General features: G+C 38.0%; 1 protein-coding gene across 2 annotated transcripts in view; it reads right to left on the reverse strand.

Moving 5' to 3' along the window:
- Nucleotides 1–15,896, reverse strand: part of Cwc27 (CWC27 spliceosome associated cyclophilin) — a 211,230-nt gene that overhangs the window by 95,180 nt on the left and 100,154 nt on the right. For both annotated transcript variants that reach the window (NM_001013199.1, XM_017590950.3), the window contains exon 11: nucleotides 2,270–2,367. In NM_001013199.1, the coding sequence (NP_001013217.1) occupies nucleotides 2,270–2,367 (98 nt within the window). The remainder of the gene's footprint in view (nucleotides 1–2,269; nucleotides 2,368–15,896) is intronic.

Here is a 15,896-nt window from a genome sequence, read left to right on the forward strand (position 1 = left end):
TAGAATTAGGAATCAGACCCAGCCTCAAACAATGGGTGGCATCTGACCCCCACAAACATGCCCTTGTACTCATACCCACTAATACAAACTAACTAAAAAAAATGTTCAAGGTCATTAGAAATGAACTAAATATGCTTTAAAATTATTTCAAAATAAGACAATTTTAAAAAGCAGATCATTCTGAAAGTGTAGAAAACACAATGACAACCAACCCTACATTTTTGAAGCTAGTTTTATCATTCAGATTTAGGACAAATCCAATTACTTCTACATGATATACAGAAAATTAAAATGAAGAAAATAATTACTAATACACATCTCTAATCATAACACTAAAGACTCCAACATGACCTGTTTCACCTACATATAGACTGAAACAGGGTCTTATGACCCTAAGCCAAACTTTCTCTCCCAGGTTACAACTGGTGTCAAAAAGCTGACAGATTCCGCAGTCTGGTGTAGGTTGTGGGACAGTGCCAGCAGAGCAGGTGTCTGCCCATTTCTCCTTCTAGAGCCTGCACTACAGAGCAGGGCTCATTCCATTGCCAACACCACACCCTACTCTAGCAGAGATTTCAATACATGGGGGCACTCATATTTATTAGCTTAAAACTTAGTAACACACTTAAGTAAAAGACATTTCTATTCCTGGAGAAATACTCCCATATATTTAACATGATTTTAATATAAGAAACAATCCATTGGATAAAACATACAATAATCTTACTAAACTTATTTCAAATCTCTACTGTCAATACAGCTTTTTTCTACTGAGTTACATTTTAACTGCATGAGCTGGTCATGAGTAAGTTCATCCTTTCCTTTACAGTTTGAGCCATTATGGATGATTTAAAGTTTTAGCAACTAATTTGAACGTATACGCCACTGACTTAAATTTTTCATTAAGGACTTGCCTTCATTTCAAATCATGGGAGATACACCCCAAATAATCTCTGGATTATACTGCTAAGCAGCTACGGAGCACTTCCCTTGCTGCCTACAACAATAATATTTTCCACACTTAATATACTGCTGTTTGACATCAGCTCGGGCTTGATAGATGATGTCTGTTATTTTCTTAAACAGAACTTCAATAGCCACTTCAAAATCTAACATAAAAATACTCTGCTTTGCAAAAACATGAGGGTGAAACTGCACAAGGTAATGGATTACAGTAAATCTACTACACATTTCAGAGTAAATGAATAAAATTTACAAAAAAACAAAAACCAAAAAAAAAAAAAAAGAAGAAATAGGTTTAAGTGTTTTAAGCTGTACATTCCATGGTTTATTATGAAATCATTTCAAAGGTCTTAGTGAAGTAGAATAGCTTTTTCTGAAGCTGGCCTTTTTTAAAAAAACAAACAAACAAACAAACAAACAAAAAACCAAACCATAGTGACTCTTAATATAGAAACTCATATAACAGTTCAGTAGTATATTGACAAGCTTTATAAATGTTAGACTTCCTATGTCTTACTGTAGAGTACAACCAAACATAAATGGATGGGTGAGATGGTGATGTGCTTGTTACATAAGTATAAAGATCGCGGTTAGCATTCCCAGAACCCATGTCAAATCAGACATGGTGGTGTTTTCTGTCTTCCTATGGTGAAATGATAAAGAGAGACCCGAGAATCCCCGGAAACCCCATGGCCTGCTAGCATGAAGTATATGGTGGTGAACAGTAAGACCGCATCTCAAACCAACTGGAAGGCTGAAACTGATATCTGAACTTGTCCTCTGACCTCTACACAGCTCCCTCCATGTATACACCTCTGTGCACATGCAGCTGTGCACAAATACACACGTGCACATTAAAGCAAGAACAACGAAGTCCAATAGGGATTTAACACAATTCAAACCAAACATAGGAATGTTTGTATGAGTCCTAGCATAGGTCTAAAATCCTTAAATGCCTTAAAAAATGTGTGCAGTGTAGAAAGAATGAAAAATTTCTGTACACTTTAATTCAGTTACATAAAGCAACAGTAAGTCTTACCTGGTTTTGAAGTGCTCACTAAGGTTACTTAAAAACAATAATTATGGTCCTGTTTGCATCCAACTTATTTTTCAGAAAAATTATCTCCTTAAGTGAAAACTTATTTTGGGTAACTTCCCAGCATAAGTTTATAGAAAAAAACAAAACTGCCAATCCTTCAGGAAGAGGAGGAAAGCAGGAGGCATCAAGAAGGTAGATCTCTGGGGGCTCCCCCCAGACACAGTCATACTTAAATGAAGGATAGTGCAAGCCCCACAAAACCCTTACCTTCACTTCCTTTCTCTGCTTTTGTGGCACTTTCTTTCTTCTGTTTTGCTGCTAAGAGTTCCCGCTTTAATTGCCTTGCTTCTTTTCTGAGCTCTTCACTATAAAGCAAAGGAGACATTTAAGTTTAACGAAGAAAAACTGGGTCAGCAAAAGCAGAACTGTTTAATTTTAGATGTGCTAAATTAGAGAAAAAGCCAATAAATTAATTTTCTGCTATGCACACGCATTCGTCGATAATATTACATAAGTTGTCATTTTTCACAATAACAGTATAATTATCTATATGTGGAGTAGAAGAAGGTAAGTAGTAGTTTGAATAAGACATCCTGTAGAGTCTCGGCATTTGAGTAACAGGTTGATGGTGCCATTTGGCTGAGGAGGTGTGGCTATGCTGGAGCAAATAGAGTCACTGGCTTTTGGAGTTAAAGACTTATGCCATGTTGAGTTTACTCTCTTGGCTCCTTGTTTGCTACTTTGAGATGTGAGCTGTCTGCACCTCCCCAGTGTGACAGCATAGACTCTTACACCCCCGGAACAATAAACCCAAAATAAACCCTTCTATATGCTGCTTTGGTCAGGGTGTTTTCTCACAGCAACAAAAAGGAGCTAATACAGTGTCTTCGCTAGGGTTTCTATTGCTATGATGAGTCACTATGACCAAAAAGCAACTTGAGGAACAGGTTTATCTGATTTACACTTCCATATAACTGTGCATCATTAAAGGAAGTCAGGGCAGGAACTCAAACAGGGCAGGCAGGAGCTGTTGGAGGGGTGCTGCTTACTGGTTTGCTTCATGGCTTGCTCAGTCTACTTTTTTATAGAACCTATGACCATCAGCCCTGGGATGGAACTATCCACAATGGGCTGGGCCTTCCTTCATCAATATTTAATTAGTAAAATGCCTTTCAACCAGATCTTATGGAGGCATTTTCTCAATTAAGGTTCCCCTCTTTTGGATAACTCCAGTTGTGTGTCAAATTGACGTAAGACCAGACAATACATACAGCTAGTGGAAACTGGCCCGCTGTTTTCCAAATTTACTAGTGAATTTAACCCTAGTCTCAAGGGCTGTGTCAAATCACAATTTAAAAATGTATTTTTTTGAACATAGGGCCTTTGTAGGTATCCCAGGTTGACCTGGGGAAGGCTACACAGCTCAAAGTGGCCTTGAACACAAAAGCCCCTACTTCCTCCTCCTGTCTATAGGCATGTACGAGTATACCAGGCACACACAAAAGATTTTCAGTAAGTACTGATCATTAAATCTGGATATACATAAAATAGACCAACTTCAAACTTGTTTAATTACCAAAGTTTTACCAGTAATTACCATTTATTAAGCAATTATTACATGATAGTTGCATAGCTAAATTCATTTAAAATTTATCTGATTATTCAAAGTTTCTAGTTCTCTGGCCACGGTGTGCTTATTTAAGTTTTCTCAGCACTCAGGAGGCTGAAGCAGAAGGACTACTGTGAGTTTAAGGCATGTCTAGGCTATATGGTGAGTTCTAGGTCAGTATGTGCTACAAAGTGAGACCATGTTCTATCAACTCCCCAACCCTATTTTTAAAAACTCATCTAATATCGCACTTGGCATGTAATTTCCTCTCTATGAAACCTTCCAGGCTAACCTATTCTAGAAATTAACATGCTGTGTCATGTGTAAAAAGCGTGTGCTAGCTGACAAGCCGTTAGCCAAGCGACCTGCTTCTGCAACACAGCATTAAGGTAGAAGCTCCAGACTTACTTCCTGACAAAGCTTATTAACTGCTCATATCATGCACCTTAGTTTGGCTATGGTTTACTACTCCTCCAGAGTCCGTGGGGTGGATTTTTGCCCTCAGTCATAGTATAGTGATAGAAAGAACCTTTAAGAGGTAGGGAATCCTTAGGCCTATTGGAGGAGGTCAGCATTGGAAGGAATTATCTTTAGTTTTCTGTTTCAAGATCTAATCGGTCTTTTAAACAGGCTTTCAACACTGATGTTTACCATCAGGTTAACAGAGCTATGGTGGGGTCTTAAAATATATAATACCTATATATTTAATACTTATTAGAATGTATATCTAAGTAACTAATTCAAATCCTAGACATGTTATATCCTTAAAAGACAAGTATTTACTCTATTTACAAGAAATCACACTGGATTAGTGATGCTTACAGAAGTCTGGAAGATCACGAAGACACTACACCCTAATCGCCAAAGTTATTCAAGCTACGCTTAAGCCTAGATAGTTCTGCACTGACCCATCCTTACTGGCACAGCCAGCCAGCCCACGGTCTCACATGACAGAGGCAGCTATAAATGAAGCCCAACACAAAGTTTCAAAGCCCCTTAAAACATTAGGAAATTTTTGTAATTTCTTTTTGTAACTTAATTTCACAGTTTTTGAGTATGAACTTTGTATACAATCATGTTATGTCACCACGTCAAAAGGCAGTACACTGCTTTGTGTAAAGCTTCCTATTCGTCCTGATTCCCACTGTAGTACTTACTAACTAGGTTTATCAGAGTGAAAGACCTTATAAATATGCAAGCTTCAGTTCTCTTGATTTGCTACACAAACAGCCCCCTTATGTGTTACTTGGCTTTCAAGACCCTTAAACTACCCTCTCTAATCCAAGTTGACCACCTCTTAAATATTTTCAGTCCTTTGTTTCTAACTGAGCTCGCAGTACTCTTGAAATCATCAAAACCATTTCCTAAGCTCTACTTCATGGTCCACCCATGGCAATTCCATTAACATCATAGTAATTCTGGATATTATACTGATAATCATTTTACTACTATCCTCATCAGAACTCTTAATTTTCTTGAACCATCTGGCCCTGCAAATGAGACGTGGCTGCTTGGAGTAACCATGACTATGGTCAGGTTGTCCTGTATCCCTTTAGGGGCTGTTCTAAGAGAAAAGCCTCCATTGAAAGATGAGCTGCCACCTGGGGCTCTGAAAATGCCCCTTGTAACAAATGCCCTCATGATTTCAGTGTGCACTGAGGTTTGGGAGCCAATGTTTAGCATTCTACTGGAGAAACTATCTTTTCTTTTTTACAATTTCAAGCATTCTTACTCACTGATTTTTTTCATTCAGCAAACAAACAAACTCAAATTTCTCTACAGTCTGATGGAATCAAGTGATTATTATCTTTACAAATGGACTCCATCCTGGAAAGAGAAATTTATATATACAGTCTGCGTCACAATCCTGGCAATCTATCCCTCTCAAGTCTCATGAACTGCTTCTTTACCAACCAAATTCAATAGCCTGTCTTGAGATCTCTTCTTTCCAGATGGTCTTGCTATCATTCAAAGATGTTAACTATTTCCTTCCTGAAATTTTATCTGAACCAGACTGGTCAGCATTCTGGAGTTAAGATTTCCCAATTGTCCTTGTCTTGGTTTTTCTTTCTCTTCTAAATTTAAATCTGCTGGAATTTCCTTATCTGTATGTAGTGGCACTTTAGTCTCATGATATCAAATACCATTCCTAGATAGCTTACTTGCAAATCTAGGGTGAATGCTTTGCCTTGAGTTTGGCCCTATCTTTCTAACTACTACACATTTCCATACAGAGCACGGTGAGTGCCTTAGGAAGTAAATATAAGACAACAGTAAGCAGAAAAAATATGAAAATGAGCTGGGCAGTGGCGGTGCACACCTTGAATCCCACCCCTTGGAAGGCAGAGGCAGGTGCATCTCTGAAAGTTCAGGGCCAGCCTGGTCTACAGAGTGAGTTCCAGAACTGTCAAGGCTACACACACACACACACACACACACACACACACAAACCCCTGTTTGAAACTTTCTCTCCATCCCCAAAAAAGTAAAAAGAAAATCTTTAATTATACATAATTTAATTATTTCAATTAAATATATTTTTGTTTCAACATATAAAAAGAAAATATTACCTTATATCCAAGATATTTTTACTAAGTCTTCCCAATCTGTCATCTATTTTACTCTTAAGGAGTACTGAAATTCTGCCTAAGCACATTTCAAGGGCTCTGATCTAGATGGAGAGTCCACCCATCAGATGTCTCAACATAAACACACACTCTCATATACAAACAGGATGTCTCGCGTTTTGTGAACAAGTCTACTTTTCATGTACCTAATGGTAGAATTATTATCTCTCTCAAGAAAAGACTTCAAACTTCTTCAGGACTGCTCTGTTTCCACTGGATCAGTGTTAAAGTACATCATTATCATCACACACACACACACACACACACACACACACACACACACACACACACACACACACACACACACAGACACTACTTTCTCTTGGCATTCGCCATCAATGCCCACTCAGGCTCTTATATACACTCTGGATAACGTAATTACTTCCTTCTTCTTGAAGTTGTGGACACAATCCTAAAAGTCTCTAGTTCAGTCAGTGTGACTGAACTGTGTAGTCTCCTCTACTCACTAGACACTACTGTCTTTTACTCTGCTGGTTTTCAGTTGGGTTAGTAATTCAGCCATTTAGAGGATTTTTTTTTTTTTGAAAACTAAGATTATTTTGCAGGTTGAAGACCAAATGCTGCATTTGTATATGTGACAAATCAGCTATGAGTATAATTTGAAGTATATAAAGAATGAGGCTAAGGAACTATATAGCATGTAAAACACTACTGCACCAGAAAAGAATATTAATTAAGAAATTAACTTGGATCAAAAGTAGATCATAAGTGATAGAGTCTGGATCAGAAAGTTGACTCTCACTTAGCAGTTGAGAAGTGACTTCAGAATAGTTACTTAACTTTTCTGAGACTTAGTTCTCCTACTATACAGTTAAGGATGGTTGTAAGATACTGAAAACACAATAAATGTTCAAAAAGTGCTTATTCTGTAGGTCAGATATGTCAAATATCACTATTGCTTAGGACTGTTTATCATTTAGAAAAATTCATAATTATTTAAGTAAAAGCCACCCTTGGTATCCATGGAGAATAATTTTATTCATAATTTGAAAGTGCAAAACAGTAAAAATATATCCCTAATAAATTTAGACACTCTGTTGAAGTAATGTAACATAAACTGAACCAAAATGACTAAAAACTCAAAAAAGACAATGAGACAGAAAAGCATAGATCTACACAAAATATTATAAATTTCTCACTATGTTGACATTTTCAAGTGAATCAGGACTTTCAATGTTGTAAAAATCTTTCAGACCTGTAAAATATCACATTTGTCTATACTTTTGGAATCCATAACTCTTGGAATGCAGTATAACTTTAAAAATTATTATTTAGAACGCAGTCTAATTTTAAGGATCCTAATCTTACATTCTCTAGAACATAATCCCCCTATCCACTGGCAAGAAATATGTTTAAATCTGTTAAAACAAAAATGAAAATTATAATCTTGAAATATATATCAGTATGTACTGCCAAAACCATGAGCCTGCTTTAGGGTCCAAGAAAGCATCGGCTCGGCCTCCTCAAGGCCTAGTTTCTGTTTGAGTAATAAGAGAAAATGCCTTTATAAACAGCTTCTGCTGCTAAGTCTAAGGTAAGCTTTTGTTCTAATGGGTATGTTTCTAATTATATATTCATCTAAACTTTAATACAGTTTGAATACAACATTATTAACCAGTGAATAATTCTGTACTGCTCTATGTATATATTTTAATCTAATAAATCTACAGTACCTTGCCTTCTTACTAGAGAGTACTAATTTATTCAACAATATCTAATATTTACATGTAGCATTCTGGATACAGGCACAGAAATCAAGGTAAGCAAGAAAAGATGGGAACTTAACTTCATTAAATTCAATTAATTACTTCATTGATGATACTCTTCTTAATAGCATGTAATACAGTCACTGTGTAAGTTAGAGGCTGAGGTTTATGGAGAGTAAGTACCACCATTCACTGAGGGAACAAGAAAGTAAAACAGAAATGTAGAAATTGTAATCTATTTCTTTCTAAAGCACCATACCGACAGGAACACAAAGTCTTTGAGGAGCCTGAGTCGCAAAGGATACCAATAATGAAAACAGTGCATGATTAAAAAGCAACAAAGAAACGGTTGAAGCACTTAGAAATTCTGCAAGAGAAAGATTTCTGCAGGCTAAGTGAGAGATGACTTTGCAGAAGAGTCATGAATTGGATCCTACACAATAGTTAGTAATGTGCCATGTGGAGGAGCCAGTACGAAGAGGTGTTTAAACGGCAGCTTTAAATCTGGACAGGAAGCAGAGTAAGAAGAAGACAGGTTAACTGATTCTGTACATAGAGTGCTAGACGTACACGCTGTACCACTGAGTTCTGCCCCTAGAACATGTGTAAAAAGCTGGATGTGAGCCAGGCAAGGTGGTGCACACCTTTAATATTAGCATTCAGGAGGCAGAAGCAAGTAGATTTTTATGAGCTTGATTCTAGGTCAGTCTTCTTTACATAGTGAGTGTCTAAGTTAGTCTGGGGTATTCAAAGAGATCCTGTCTGGAAACAAACATAAATTTCATTCCTGTCTTTCCTAATTTTGACAAAGCCACCAGAATGCTGGTGTCAGGATCACTTGGACATCAGTTTCTGACTTAACTACACCTTTCCTTTCACATCACAGTGTCTATCTGTCTACTTTGAGCTTAACTTCACAAAGATGTCAAGTTCTACAATCCTATTCACCTGAGCTTTACATAAAGTCTACTGAATTGTGCAGTGATTTCTATAAATTACGCACACTTCTTTCTCGAGCATTCAAGTCCTCTCATAAGCTAGCTTCGAAACACATTTTCCTACTTTATCTTCAATGTAGACTATACAGTTACTCTAAATTTCAGTCAAAACATACTAATCATTCATTATCTTGGCAAAATTTAAGGTTTGGCGCACATGCCCTTTGTTAATGCCATTTCTGTGACTTAAAATACTGCTATTTTACTATTGCTGTTCTAAAATCTCCACCTTTTCAGACTTCATGGAAAAAGTGGCACTCAAGCTGTGCCTCTATTCAGAATGTACTATTATAACAAGGTCAGTGCAAAAAAAAAAAAAAGGATTAACATGAAAAAATACACTACCATGTACTCAGAAGGAAATTACATCCATAATCAAAATATGTCACAACCCATTCATGACTGTTAAATTATGGAGCAACTTAATGGAGTAAGATTTTTAAAACAAATTCTAAAATGAAACTGAATATCATACCAAGAGCTACTCTGCCACTGATTTTTTTTTCTTTTAAAGTTAATGTGAGAGCTGGAGAAGTAGCTCAATTAGCAAAATGCTAAGGATATATATGAAAAACCAACTGTGTTGTATACTAACTTTAAAATATGAAAGAGATACCTTGAATGGGTAGATAACACTCCTCCCAGAAGCTATAAGATACTAAACAGAAATCTCAGTGCCAGCTGTAAGATACCTTGCTATGAGTTGTTGCTTAGAGAGCTTCCAGAGGCCCCCAAACCATGCAGGCGTCTGCATTTCTCTTAGTTGTCCACCAGAACCAGGTGATAATATTCCACTGCTGAAGGTACCACATACTTTGGCTACAGGGCACAGACAAATCAAGCTGGAACCAAAGTGGAAGCTCCCTCCTTACTAGCTGGCTTTCAGTGCTATGAGAGGCTAATATAGGCTGTTAGGAGGAAAAATAAAATTAATGTTTTTTGCCAGCTATGAATACAAACCTCCCAGGCAAGGTGTGCCCATTGGTTTAATAGTGGTGTCACTACTATGAGGGTAATTAACTGCTCTTTGGTTGAATTTTAGGCCTGTTCACAGGAGGGAATTCATTCTTGGTATAGTAAACCTGATTATAATCTCATGGCTAACTGGGGGTCTCCACTGGGTCTCTCCCCTTTGTGATGGATAACCATATAGAAGAGGGTGAGGAAAACCTGTAGGAGTCAGAGGGGATGAAGGAGACCATATGAACATGGCCCACCCAAGCTACCAAGCAGGACTCATATGAACTGACAGAGACTTAAGCAGAAGCACAGGGCTTGCATGGTCTGCACCAGGTCCTCTGCACTTACGTTATGTCTGTTAGCTTGCAGTTTTTGTGAGACCCCTAACAGAGGGAGTACGTGTATCTGTGACTTTTTCCCTGCTCTTGAGTTTCTTCCTGTTGAGTTGCCTTGTCCATTCTCTTTATGAGTGCTTTCGTCTTTTATCCTATTTGGAGGTCATCCCTTGGAGGCCCGCTCTTTTCTGAGGAAATAAGAGGGTGAGTGGATCTGGGGGGCAGCTGAGGCAGAGGTAGACCAAGGAGGTGTGGATGAGGGGAAACTGTGGTTGGGATGTATTATAGAGAGAAGAATCTAGTTTCAATTAAAAGAAAGAAAGAGAGAGAAAGGAAGGAAGGAAGGAAGGAAGGAAGGAAGGAAGGAAGAAAGAAAAGGGGAGAGAGGGGGAGGGAAGAGAGAGAGAGAGAGAGAGAGAGACAGAGACAGAGACAGAGAGAAAGAAAGAAAGAAAGAAAGAAAGAAAGAAAGAAAGAAAGAAAGAAAGAAAGAGAGAAAGAAAGAAAGGAAGAAAGAAAGAAAGGAAGAAAGAAAGAAAGAAAGACAGAGAAAAAAGGTCATGGCTAGAAAGGCCCTAGGGCAGCAGTTCTCGATCCGTGCATGGTGAGCTGACAACCTTTTCACAGGGGTCGCTTAAGACCATGAGAAAGCACAGATATTTATATTACAACTTGTAACAGTAGCAACATTACAGTTACGATGTAGCAACAAAAATGTTATAGTTGAGAATCACTTCTAAAGGGTGGCAACATTAGGGAGGTTGAGAACCACTGCTTTAGTAACCTACTACTGTTCATTTGCTAAGTGGTCACGCTGTCCCACTCTCCTTGAAATATTTATATTTATACTCATAGGTGAGTGCCACTCTCAACTTTGATCAGAGGAACTTCTGTTTGTAGTGGGCAGCAGTCAAGCAGAGACTCAGAACTGGCCAAGGTGTGGAGACATCTGTCCTTCACTCAAAGGCCAAGGAGCACGGCAGAAGATGAGGATGGTGAGGAGTGCTCTGAAATCCTGTCTACTAGATAAGATGGGTTACAACTGCACAAAGATGGGTCATCAACATTCATCATGAATGGGGGAGGCACCCACCATGTCCCAACCCCTCTGAAAAGTTGACAGTCAGCTAAGGGTTACTGAGTAGGGAGAGCTGGTTTAGCAGCTGGTAAACTGCTCCTGCTCAAGCAAATAATCCACACATGCAATCCAGACTCATGCAAGCAGCTGTAATTAGGTTCCATGGCACACAAACAAGAAGATACGAAACCTCATATCCACGTTAGCATTTTAAATCTTAGACAAAACATTTCAGTGTGTATAGGCAGATTATTTATCAGAGATCTAGGCTCAACATTACTGTCTGGCCATAAGAAAGCAATTAATCCTTTGATTTAAGTTTTATCATCACAAGAACACTCTGAGTAAGATATACATTAATAATTCTGAGCTATAGTATCAAAATTATAAGTGTAAATAATTATTGTATGCAGATAATTTTATTTCAAATCTTTTGGCCTTAGGACAGTAAAGCCCACTATGAATTAAATTATTTTGTCTCAGTTCTCACATCTAAAATATTGTGAGATGTCAAATAATTTAATATTCATCTTGGACACAGACACAAGTTAGAAATAATATGAGTCATGGCAAAACTACACACTGACGCAGACAACCAGTTCTTAATACATTCTCCTCTCAACTCTGAGCTGCCCATACAAGGAAGTTTTTGTAGATTTGCACATTTTTAACTGAAGACAATGAATAGCTACATAGACATTTTAAAAATGATAGTATCCTATAGCAAGTTTACATTTTAATCAGGATGTTTGCATCATATTATGTAAGTGGTCTTTTTTTTTTTTTTAAAAATCTTGTCATTTTCTTTAATCATGCAATGTTTGCCTAGGTCTAGTTTTCCCCTGCTATGTCCCTCATTTTCTTAAGGTACTGTGAATGTTCCTTGGGGGAAGAATGAATTTATGCCTGCTCGTTGTTCCTTGTGGAATGATAAGATCATTATAGAAGTTGCTGAATTCAAACATTGGCCATCACTAATATTTACCTTTAAAGGTAAAAACATCATCTAGCTCTCATTCTTTGATTTGCCTTTAAGAGAATTTTAGTCAAAAAAGAAATACATGTGTTTCTTACATAAGACAATAAATAAATGTGCTTAGAGACTTCATCAAGGAAGCTGGTGAGTAAACACAAGTCCACTACAGACCGCTGTTCCTGAGTCATAATTAACACTTGAAGTTAGCTTAAGCCTGCTATTTCTCACCATAAGAATTAATAACACATGGAAATAGCTGGCAGCCAAACAGTACAACTTTATGACTTTCAGTTTGCTGCTTTAACCACGACAATACTGATTTGTTCATAATGAGACAATAACTTGGCTGTTGATAAAAACCAAAGAATAACTACAATACAAGCCTTTTGTAGGTATTAAGACTGTGGCACAATTTACACTTATGGTACCATCAGCTGGAGCAGAGATACAGATTTGTCATAACTCATAATTACCATAATATATTGTAGCTTATGCATAGGCTTTGAAAGAAAATCAGTCACTGTCACTGTGATGCTAAACTTGGGTCTATGTACTGCTGGTGGTAAAGTAGTAGATAACCAAGGACCAGCTAAGGCCCTGACTTGAAAGACAAAGATTCAGTGGTAATCAGCAGACCCCACATGATGCTTAGCCTAGAAGAAACACAAAGCTGTTCCTGTGGTGATGGTGGCTTTCATCTCTTATAAGACACTACTCTTGTCAGCATTCAGAGTCTAGAACCAGTTATTGACAAAATGAGATTACAATCTAACCAAACAACCAACCAGGCAGCCAGCCAGCCAGCCAACCAACCAACCAACCAACCAACCAACCAACCAACCAACCAAACAAACAAACAAACAAACAGATACCTCAACTCTTTGTATATTTTTTTATGGGAATGTAGATTTCAAAATTTTACTGGTAAGTTTCTTTTGATTTATTCACTACTTGAATTGAGTATCATTAGTTATGAAAATAAAATATATCAATTTCAGAAAGCTAAATGTCAGAATACTTGTTACACATCACTAAATACTTGGAATCAAACTCCTTTTCTTTCATTACAATCCTATTAAAGTACACAAGGAAAGAAGAAGAGTGTATACACTTACACATTCTGAAGCACTCTATCAGAACATAAACTCTGTCTGAGACATAGTGTTCCCGGTGCTCTCTATAATCTGCCGGACACACATAAAGAAACAGGCTGCTCTCTCCTAAGCACACTACAGCTCAGACAGAGGACAAGAGGGGATTTAAATGGACTTGCAGCCTTTATATGAAGATCACATGGATAATCAGTAGAAACTGGACTTTTGACGTGTAATGCTAACAGTCTTTATGAGAATTCTACCAAATCTTACATTTCTTTTAAAACAAACTGAACAATGGTAAATGCTGCAACAGAAGTGTAAAATCTCCCCAGTAAGAGAAGATATTGCTATTCTGGCTAAACAGTACTGTAGGTACCGTCTTTACGTTTGGAACAGTATTTTAAGAAACAATTGCTACTTGACTTTCCAGAAATAAATTTGTTTGTAGCTGAAAATTATGTCTAGAAATATGTATTTTCCATGACCCAATTTTATAAACAATAACACAATACGGAACACAAATAAGATTTCTTTTCCACTAACATAGTGTACTAATCTGAAATCTTGTGATTATTCTGACCAGTGATTAAAGGCCCCTCTTTTTCCTCTCCTTCCTTATTGTGCAGAGAATGGTTTTACTTGAACATTGTTTGACCCACATTTCCAATAGTCTGAATTATATCTCTTTCCTTCTCTTTCTCTCTTCCCTCCTTCCTTGCCCCCTCCCCCCTAAGACAGGGTTTCTGTGTGTAGTCCTGGCTGTAGACCAGGCTGGCCTCAAACTAAGTGAAATGCCTGCTTCTGCTTCCCAAATGCCGGGACTAAAGTTGTATGGCACCAGGTCCCTGTTTGTCTGTTTTTCATAGCAGCCTTATTTATTTATGTTGTTCAATTTTATTATTTATTTATTTATTTATTTATTTATTTATTTATTTATTTTGTTACTGGATATTTTTTGATTGCATTTCAAATGTTATTCCCTTTCCCAGTTTGCTGGCCATAAGCCCCCCATCCTAGACCCCTCCCTATCTTCAATAAGGGTGTTCCCTCTCCCCAACCACCCCCTTCCTGCCTCTCCGCCCTGACACTCCCCTACACTGAGGGTCCAGCCTTGGCAGGGCCAAGGGCCTCTCCTCCACTGGTGCTCAGCAAGGCCATCCTCGGCTACATATGCAGCTAGAGCCATGGGTCTGTCCATGTGTACTCTCTGGGTAGTCCTTTAGTCCCTGGGAGCTCTGGTTGGTTGGTATTGTTATTCTAATGGGGTTGCAAACCCCTTCAGCAACTTCAATCCTTTCTCTAATTTCTCTAATGGTGACCCCATTCTCAGTTCAAAGGTTTGCAGCTAGCATTCCCCTCTGCTTTTATCTCGCTCTGTCTGAGCCTCTCAGGAGTCAGCTATATCAGGCTCCTGCAAGCATGCACTTCTAGGGTTCATCAATATTATCTAGTTTTCATGGCTGTATGTATATGGGCTGTAAGCCCAGGAGGGGTAGGATCTGAATAGCCATTCCTTCAGTCTCTGCTCCAAACTTTGTCTCCATATCCCCTCCTATGAATATTTTTGTTCCCTCTTTAAAGAAGTACTGAGGCATCTGTACTTTGGTCGTCCTTCTTGAGCTTCATGTGGTCTTTGGATTGTACCTTGGGTAATTCGAGCCTTTGGGCTAATATCCACTTATCAGTGAGTGCATCTCATGTGTGTTTTTTTGTGATTGGGTTACCTCATTCAGGATGATATTTTCTAGTTCCATCTATTTGCCTATGAATTTTATGAAGTCATTGTTTTTGATAGCTGAGTAATATTCCATTGTGTAGATGTACCACATTTTCTGGATCCATTCCTCTGTTGAAGGATATCTGGTTTCTTTCCAGCCTCTGGCTATTATAACTAAGGCTGCTATGAACATAGTGGAGCTTGTGTCTTTATTGTATGTTAGAGCATCTTTTGGGTATATGCCCAGGAGAGGTACAGCTGGGTCTAAAGGTAGTGCAATGTCCAATTTTCTGAGGAACCTCCAGACTGATTTCCAGAATGGTTGTACCAGTCTGCAATCCCACCAACAATGGAGGAGTGTTCCTCTTTTTCCACATCTTCGCTAGCATTTGCTGTCACCTGAGTTTTTGATCTTAGCCATTCTCACTGGTGTGAGGTGAAATCTCAGGGTTGTTTTGATTTGCATTTCCCTTATGACAAGGGTCGTAGTACATTTATTTACATACTACTAAGCCATCTAATATTCAGCCGAGAATTCTTTGTTTAGCTCTGTGTTCCATTTTTTAATAGGGTTATTTGGTTTGTAGAGTCTAACTTCTTGAGTTTTTTGGATATTAGCCCACTATCAGATGTAGGATTCGTAAAGATCTTTTCCAAATCTGTTGGTTTATGTTTTATTCTAATGACAGTGGCCTTTGCCTTACTGAAGCTTTGCAGTTTTATGAGGTCCCATTTGTGGATTCTTGATCTTAGAGCATAAGTCATTGGTG

The sequence above is a fragment of the Rattus norvegicus genome, chromosome 2 (assembly GCF_036323735.1).
Source record: "Rattus norvegicus strain BN/NHsdMcwi chromosome 2, GRCr8, whole genome shotgun sequence".
NCBI classification, from domain to species: domain Eukaryota; kingdom Metazoa; phylum Chordata; class Mammalia; order Rodentia; family Muridae; genus Rattus; species Rattus norvegicus.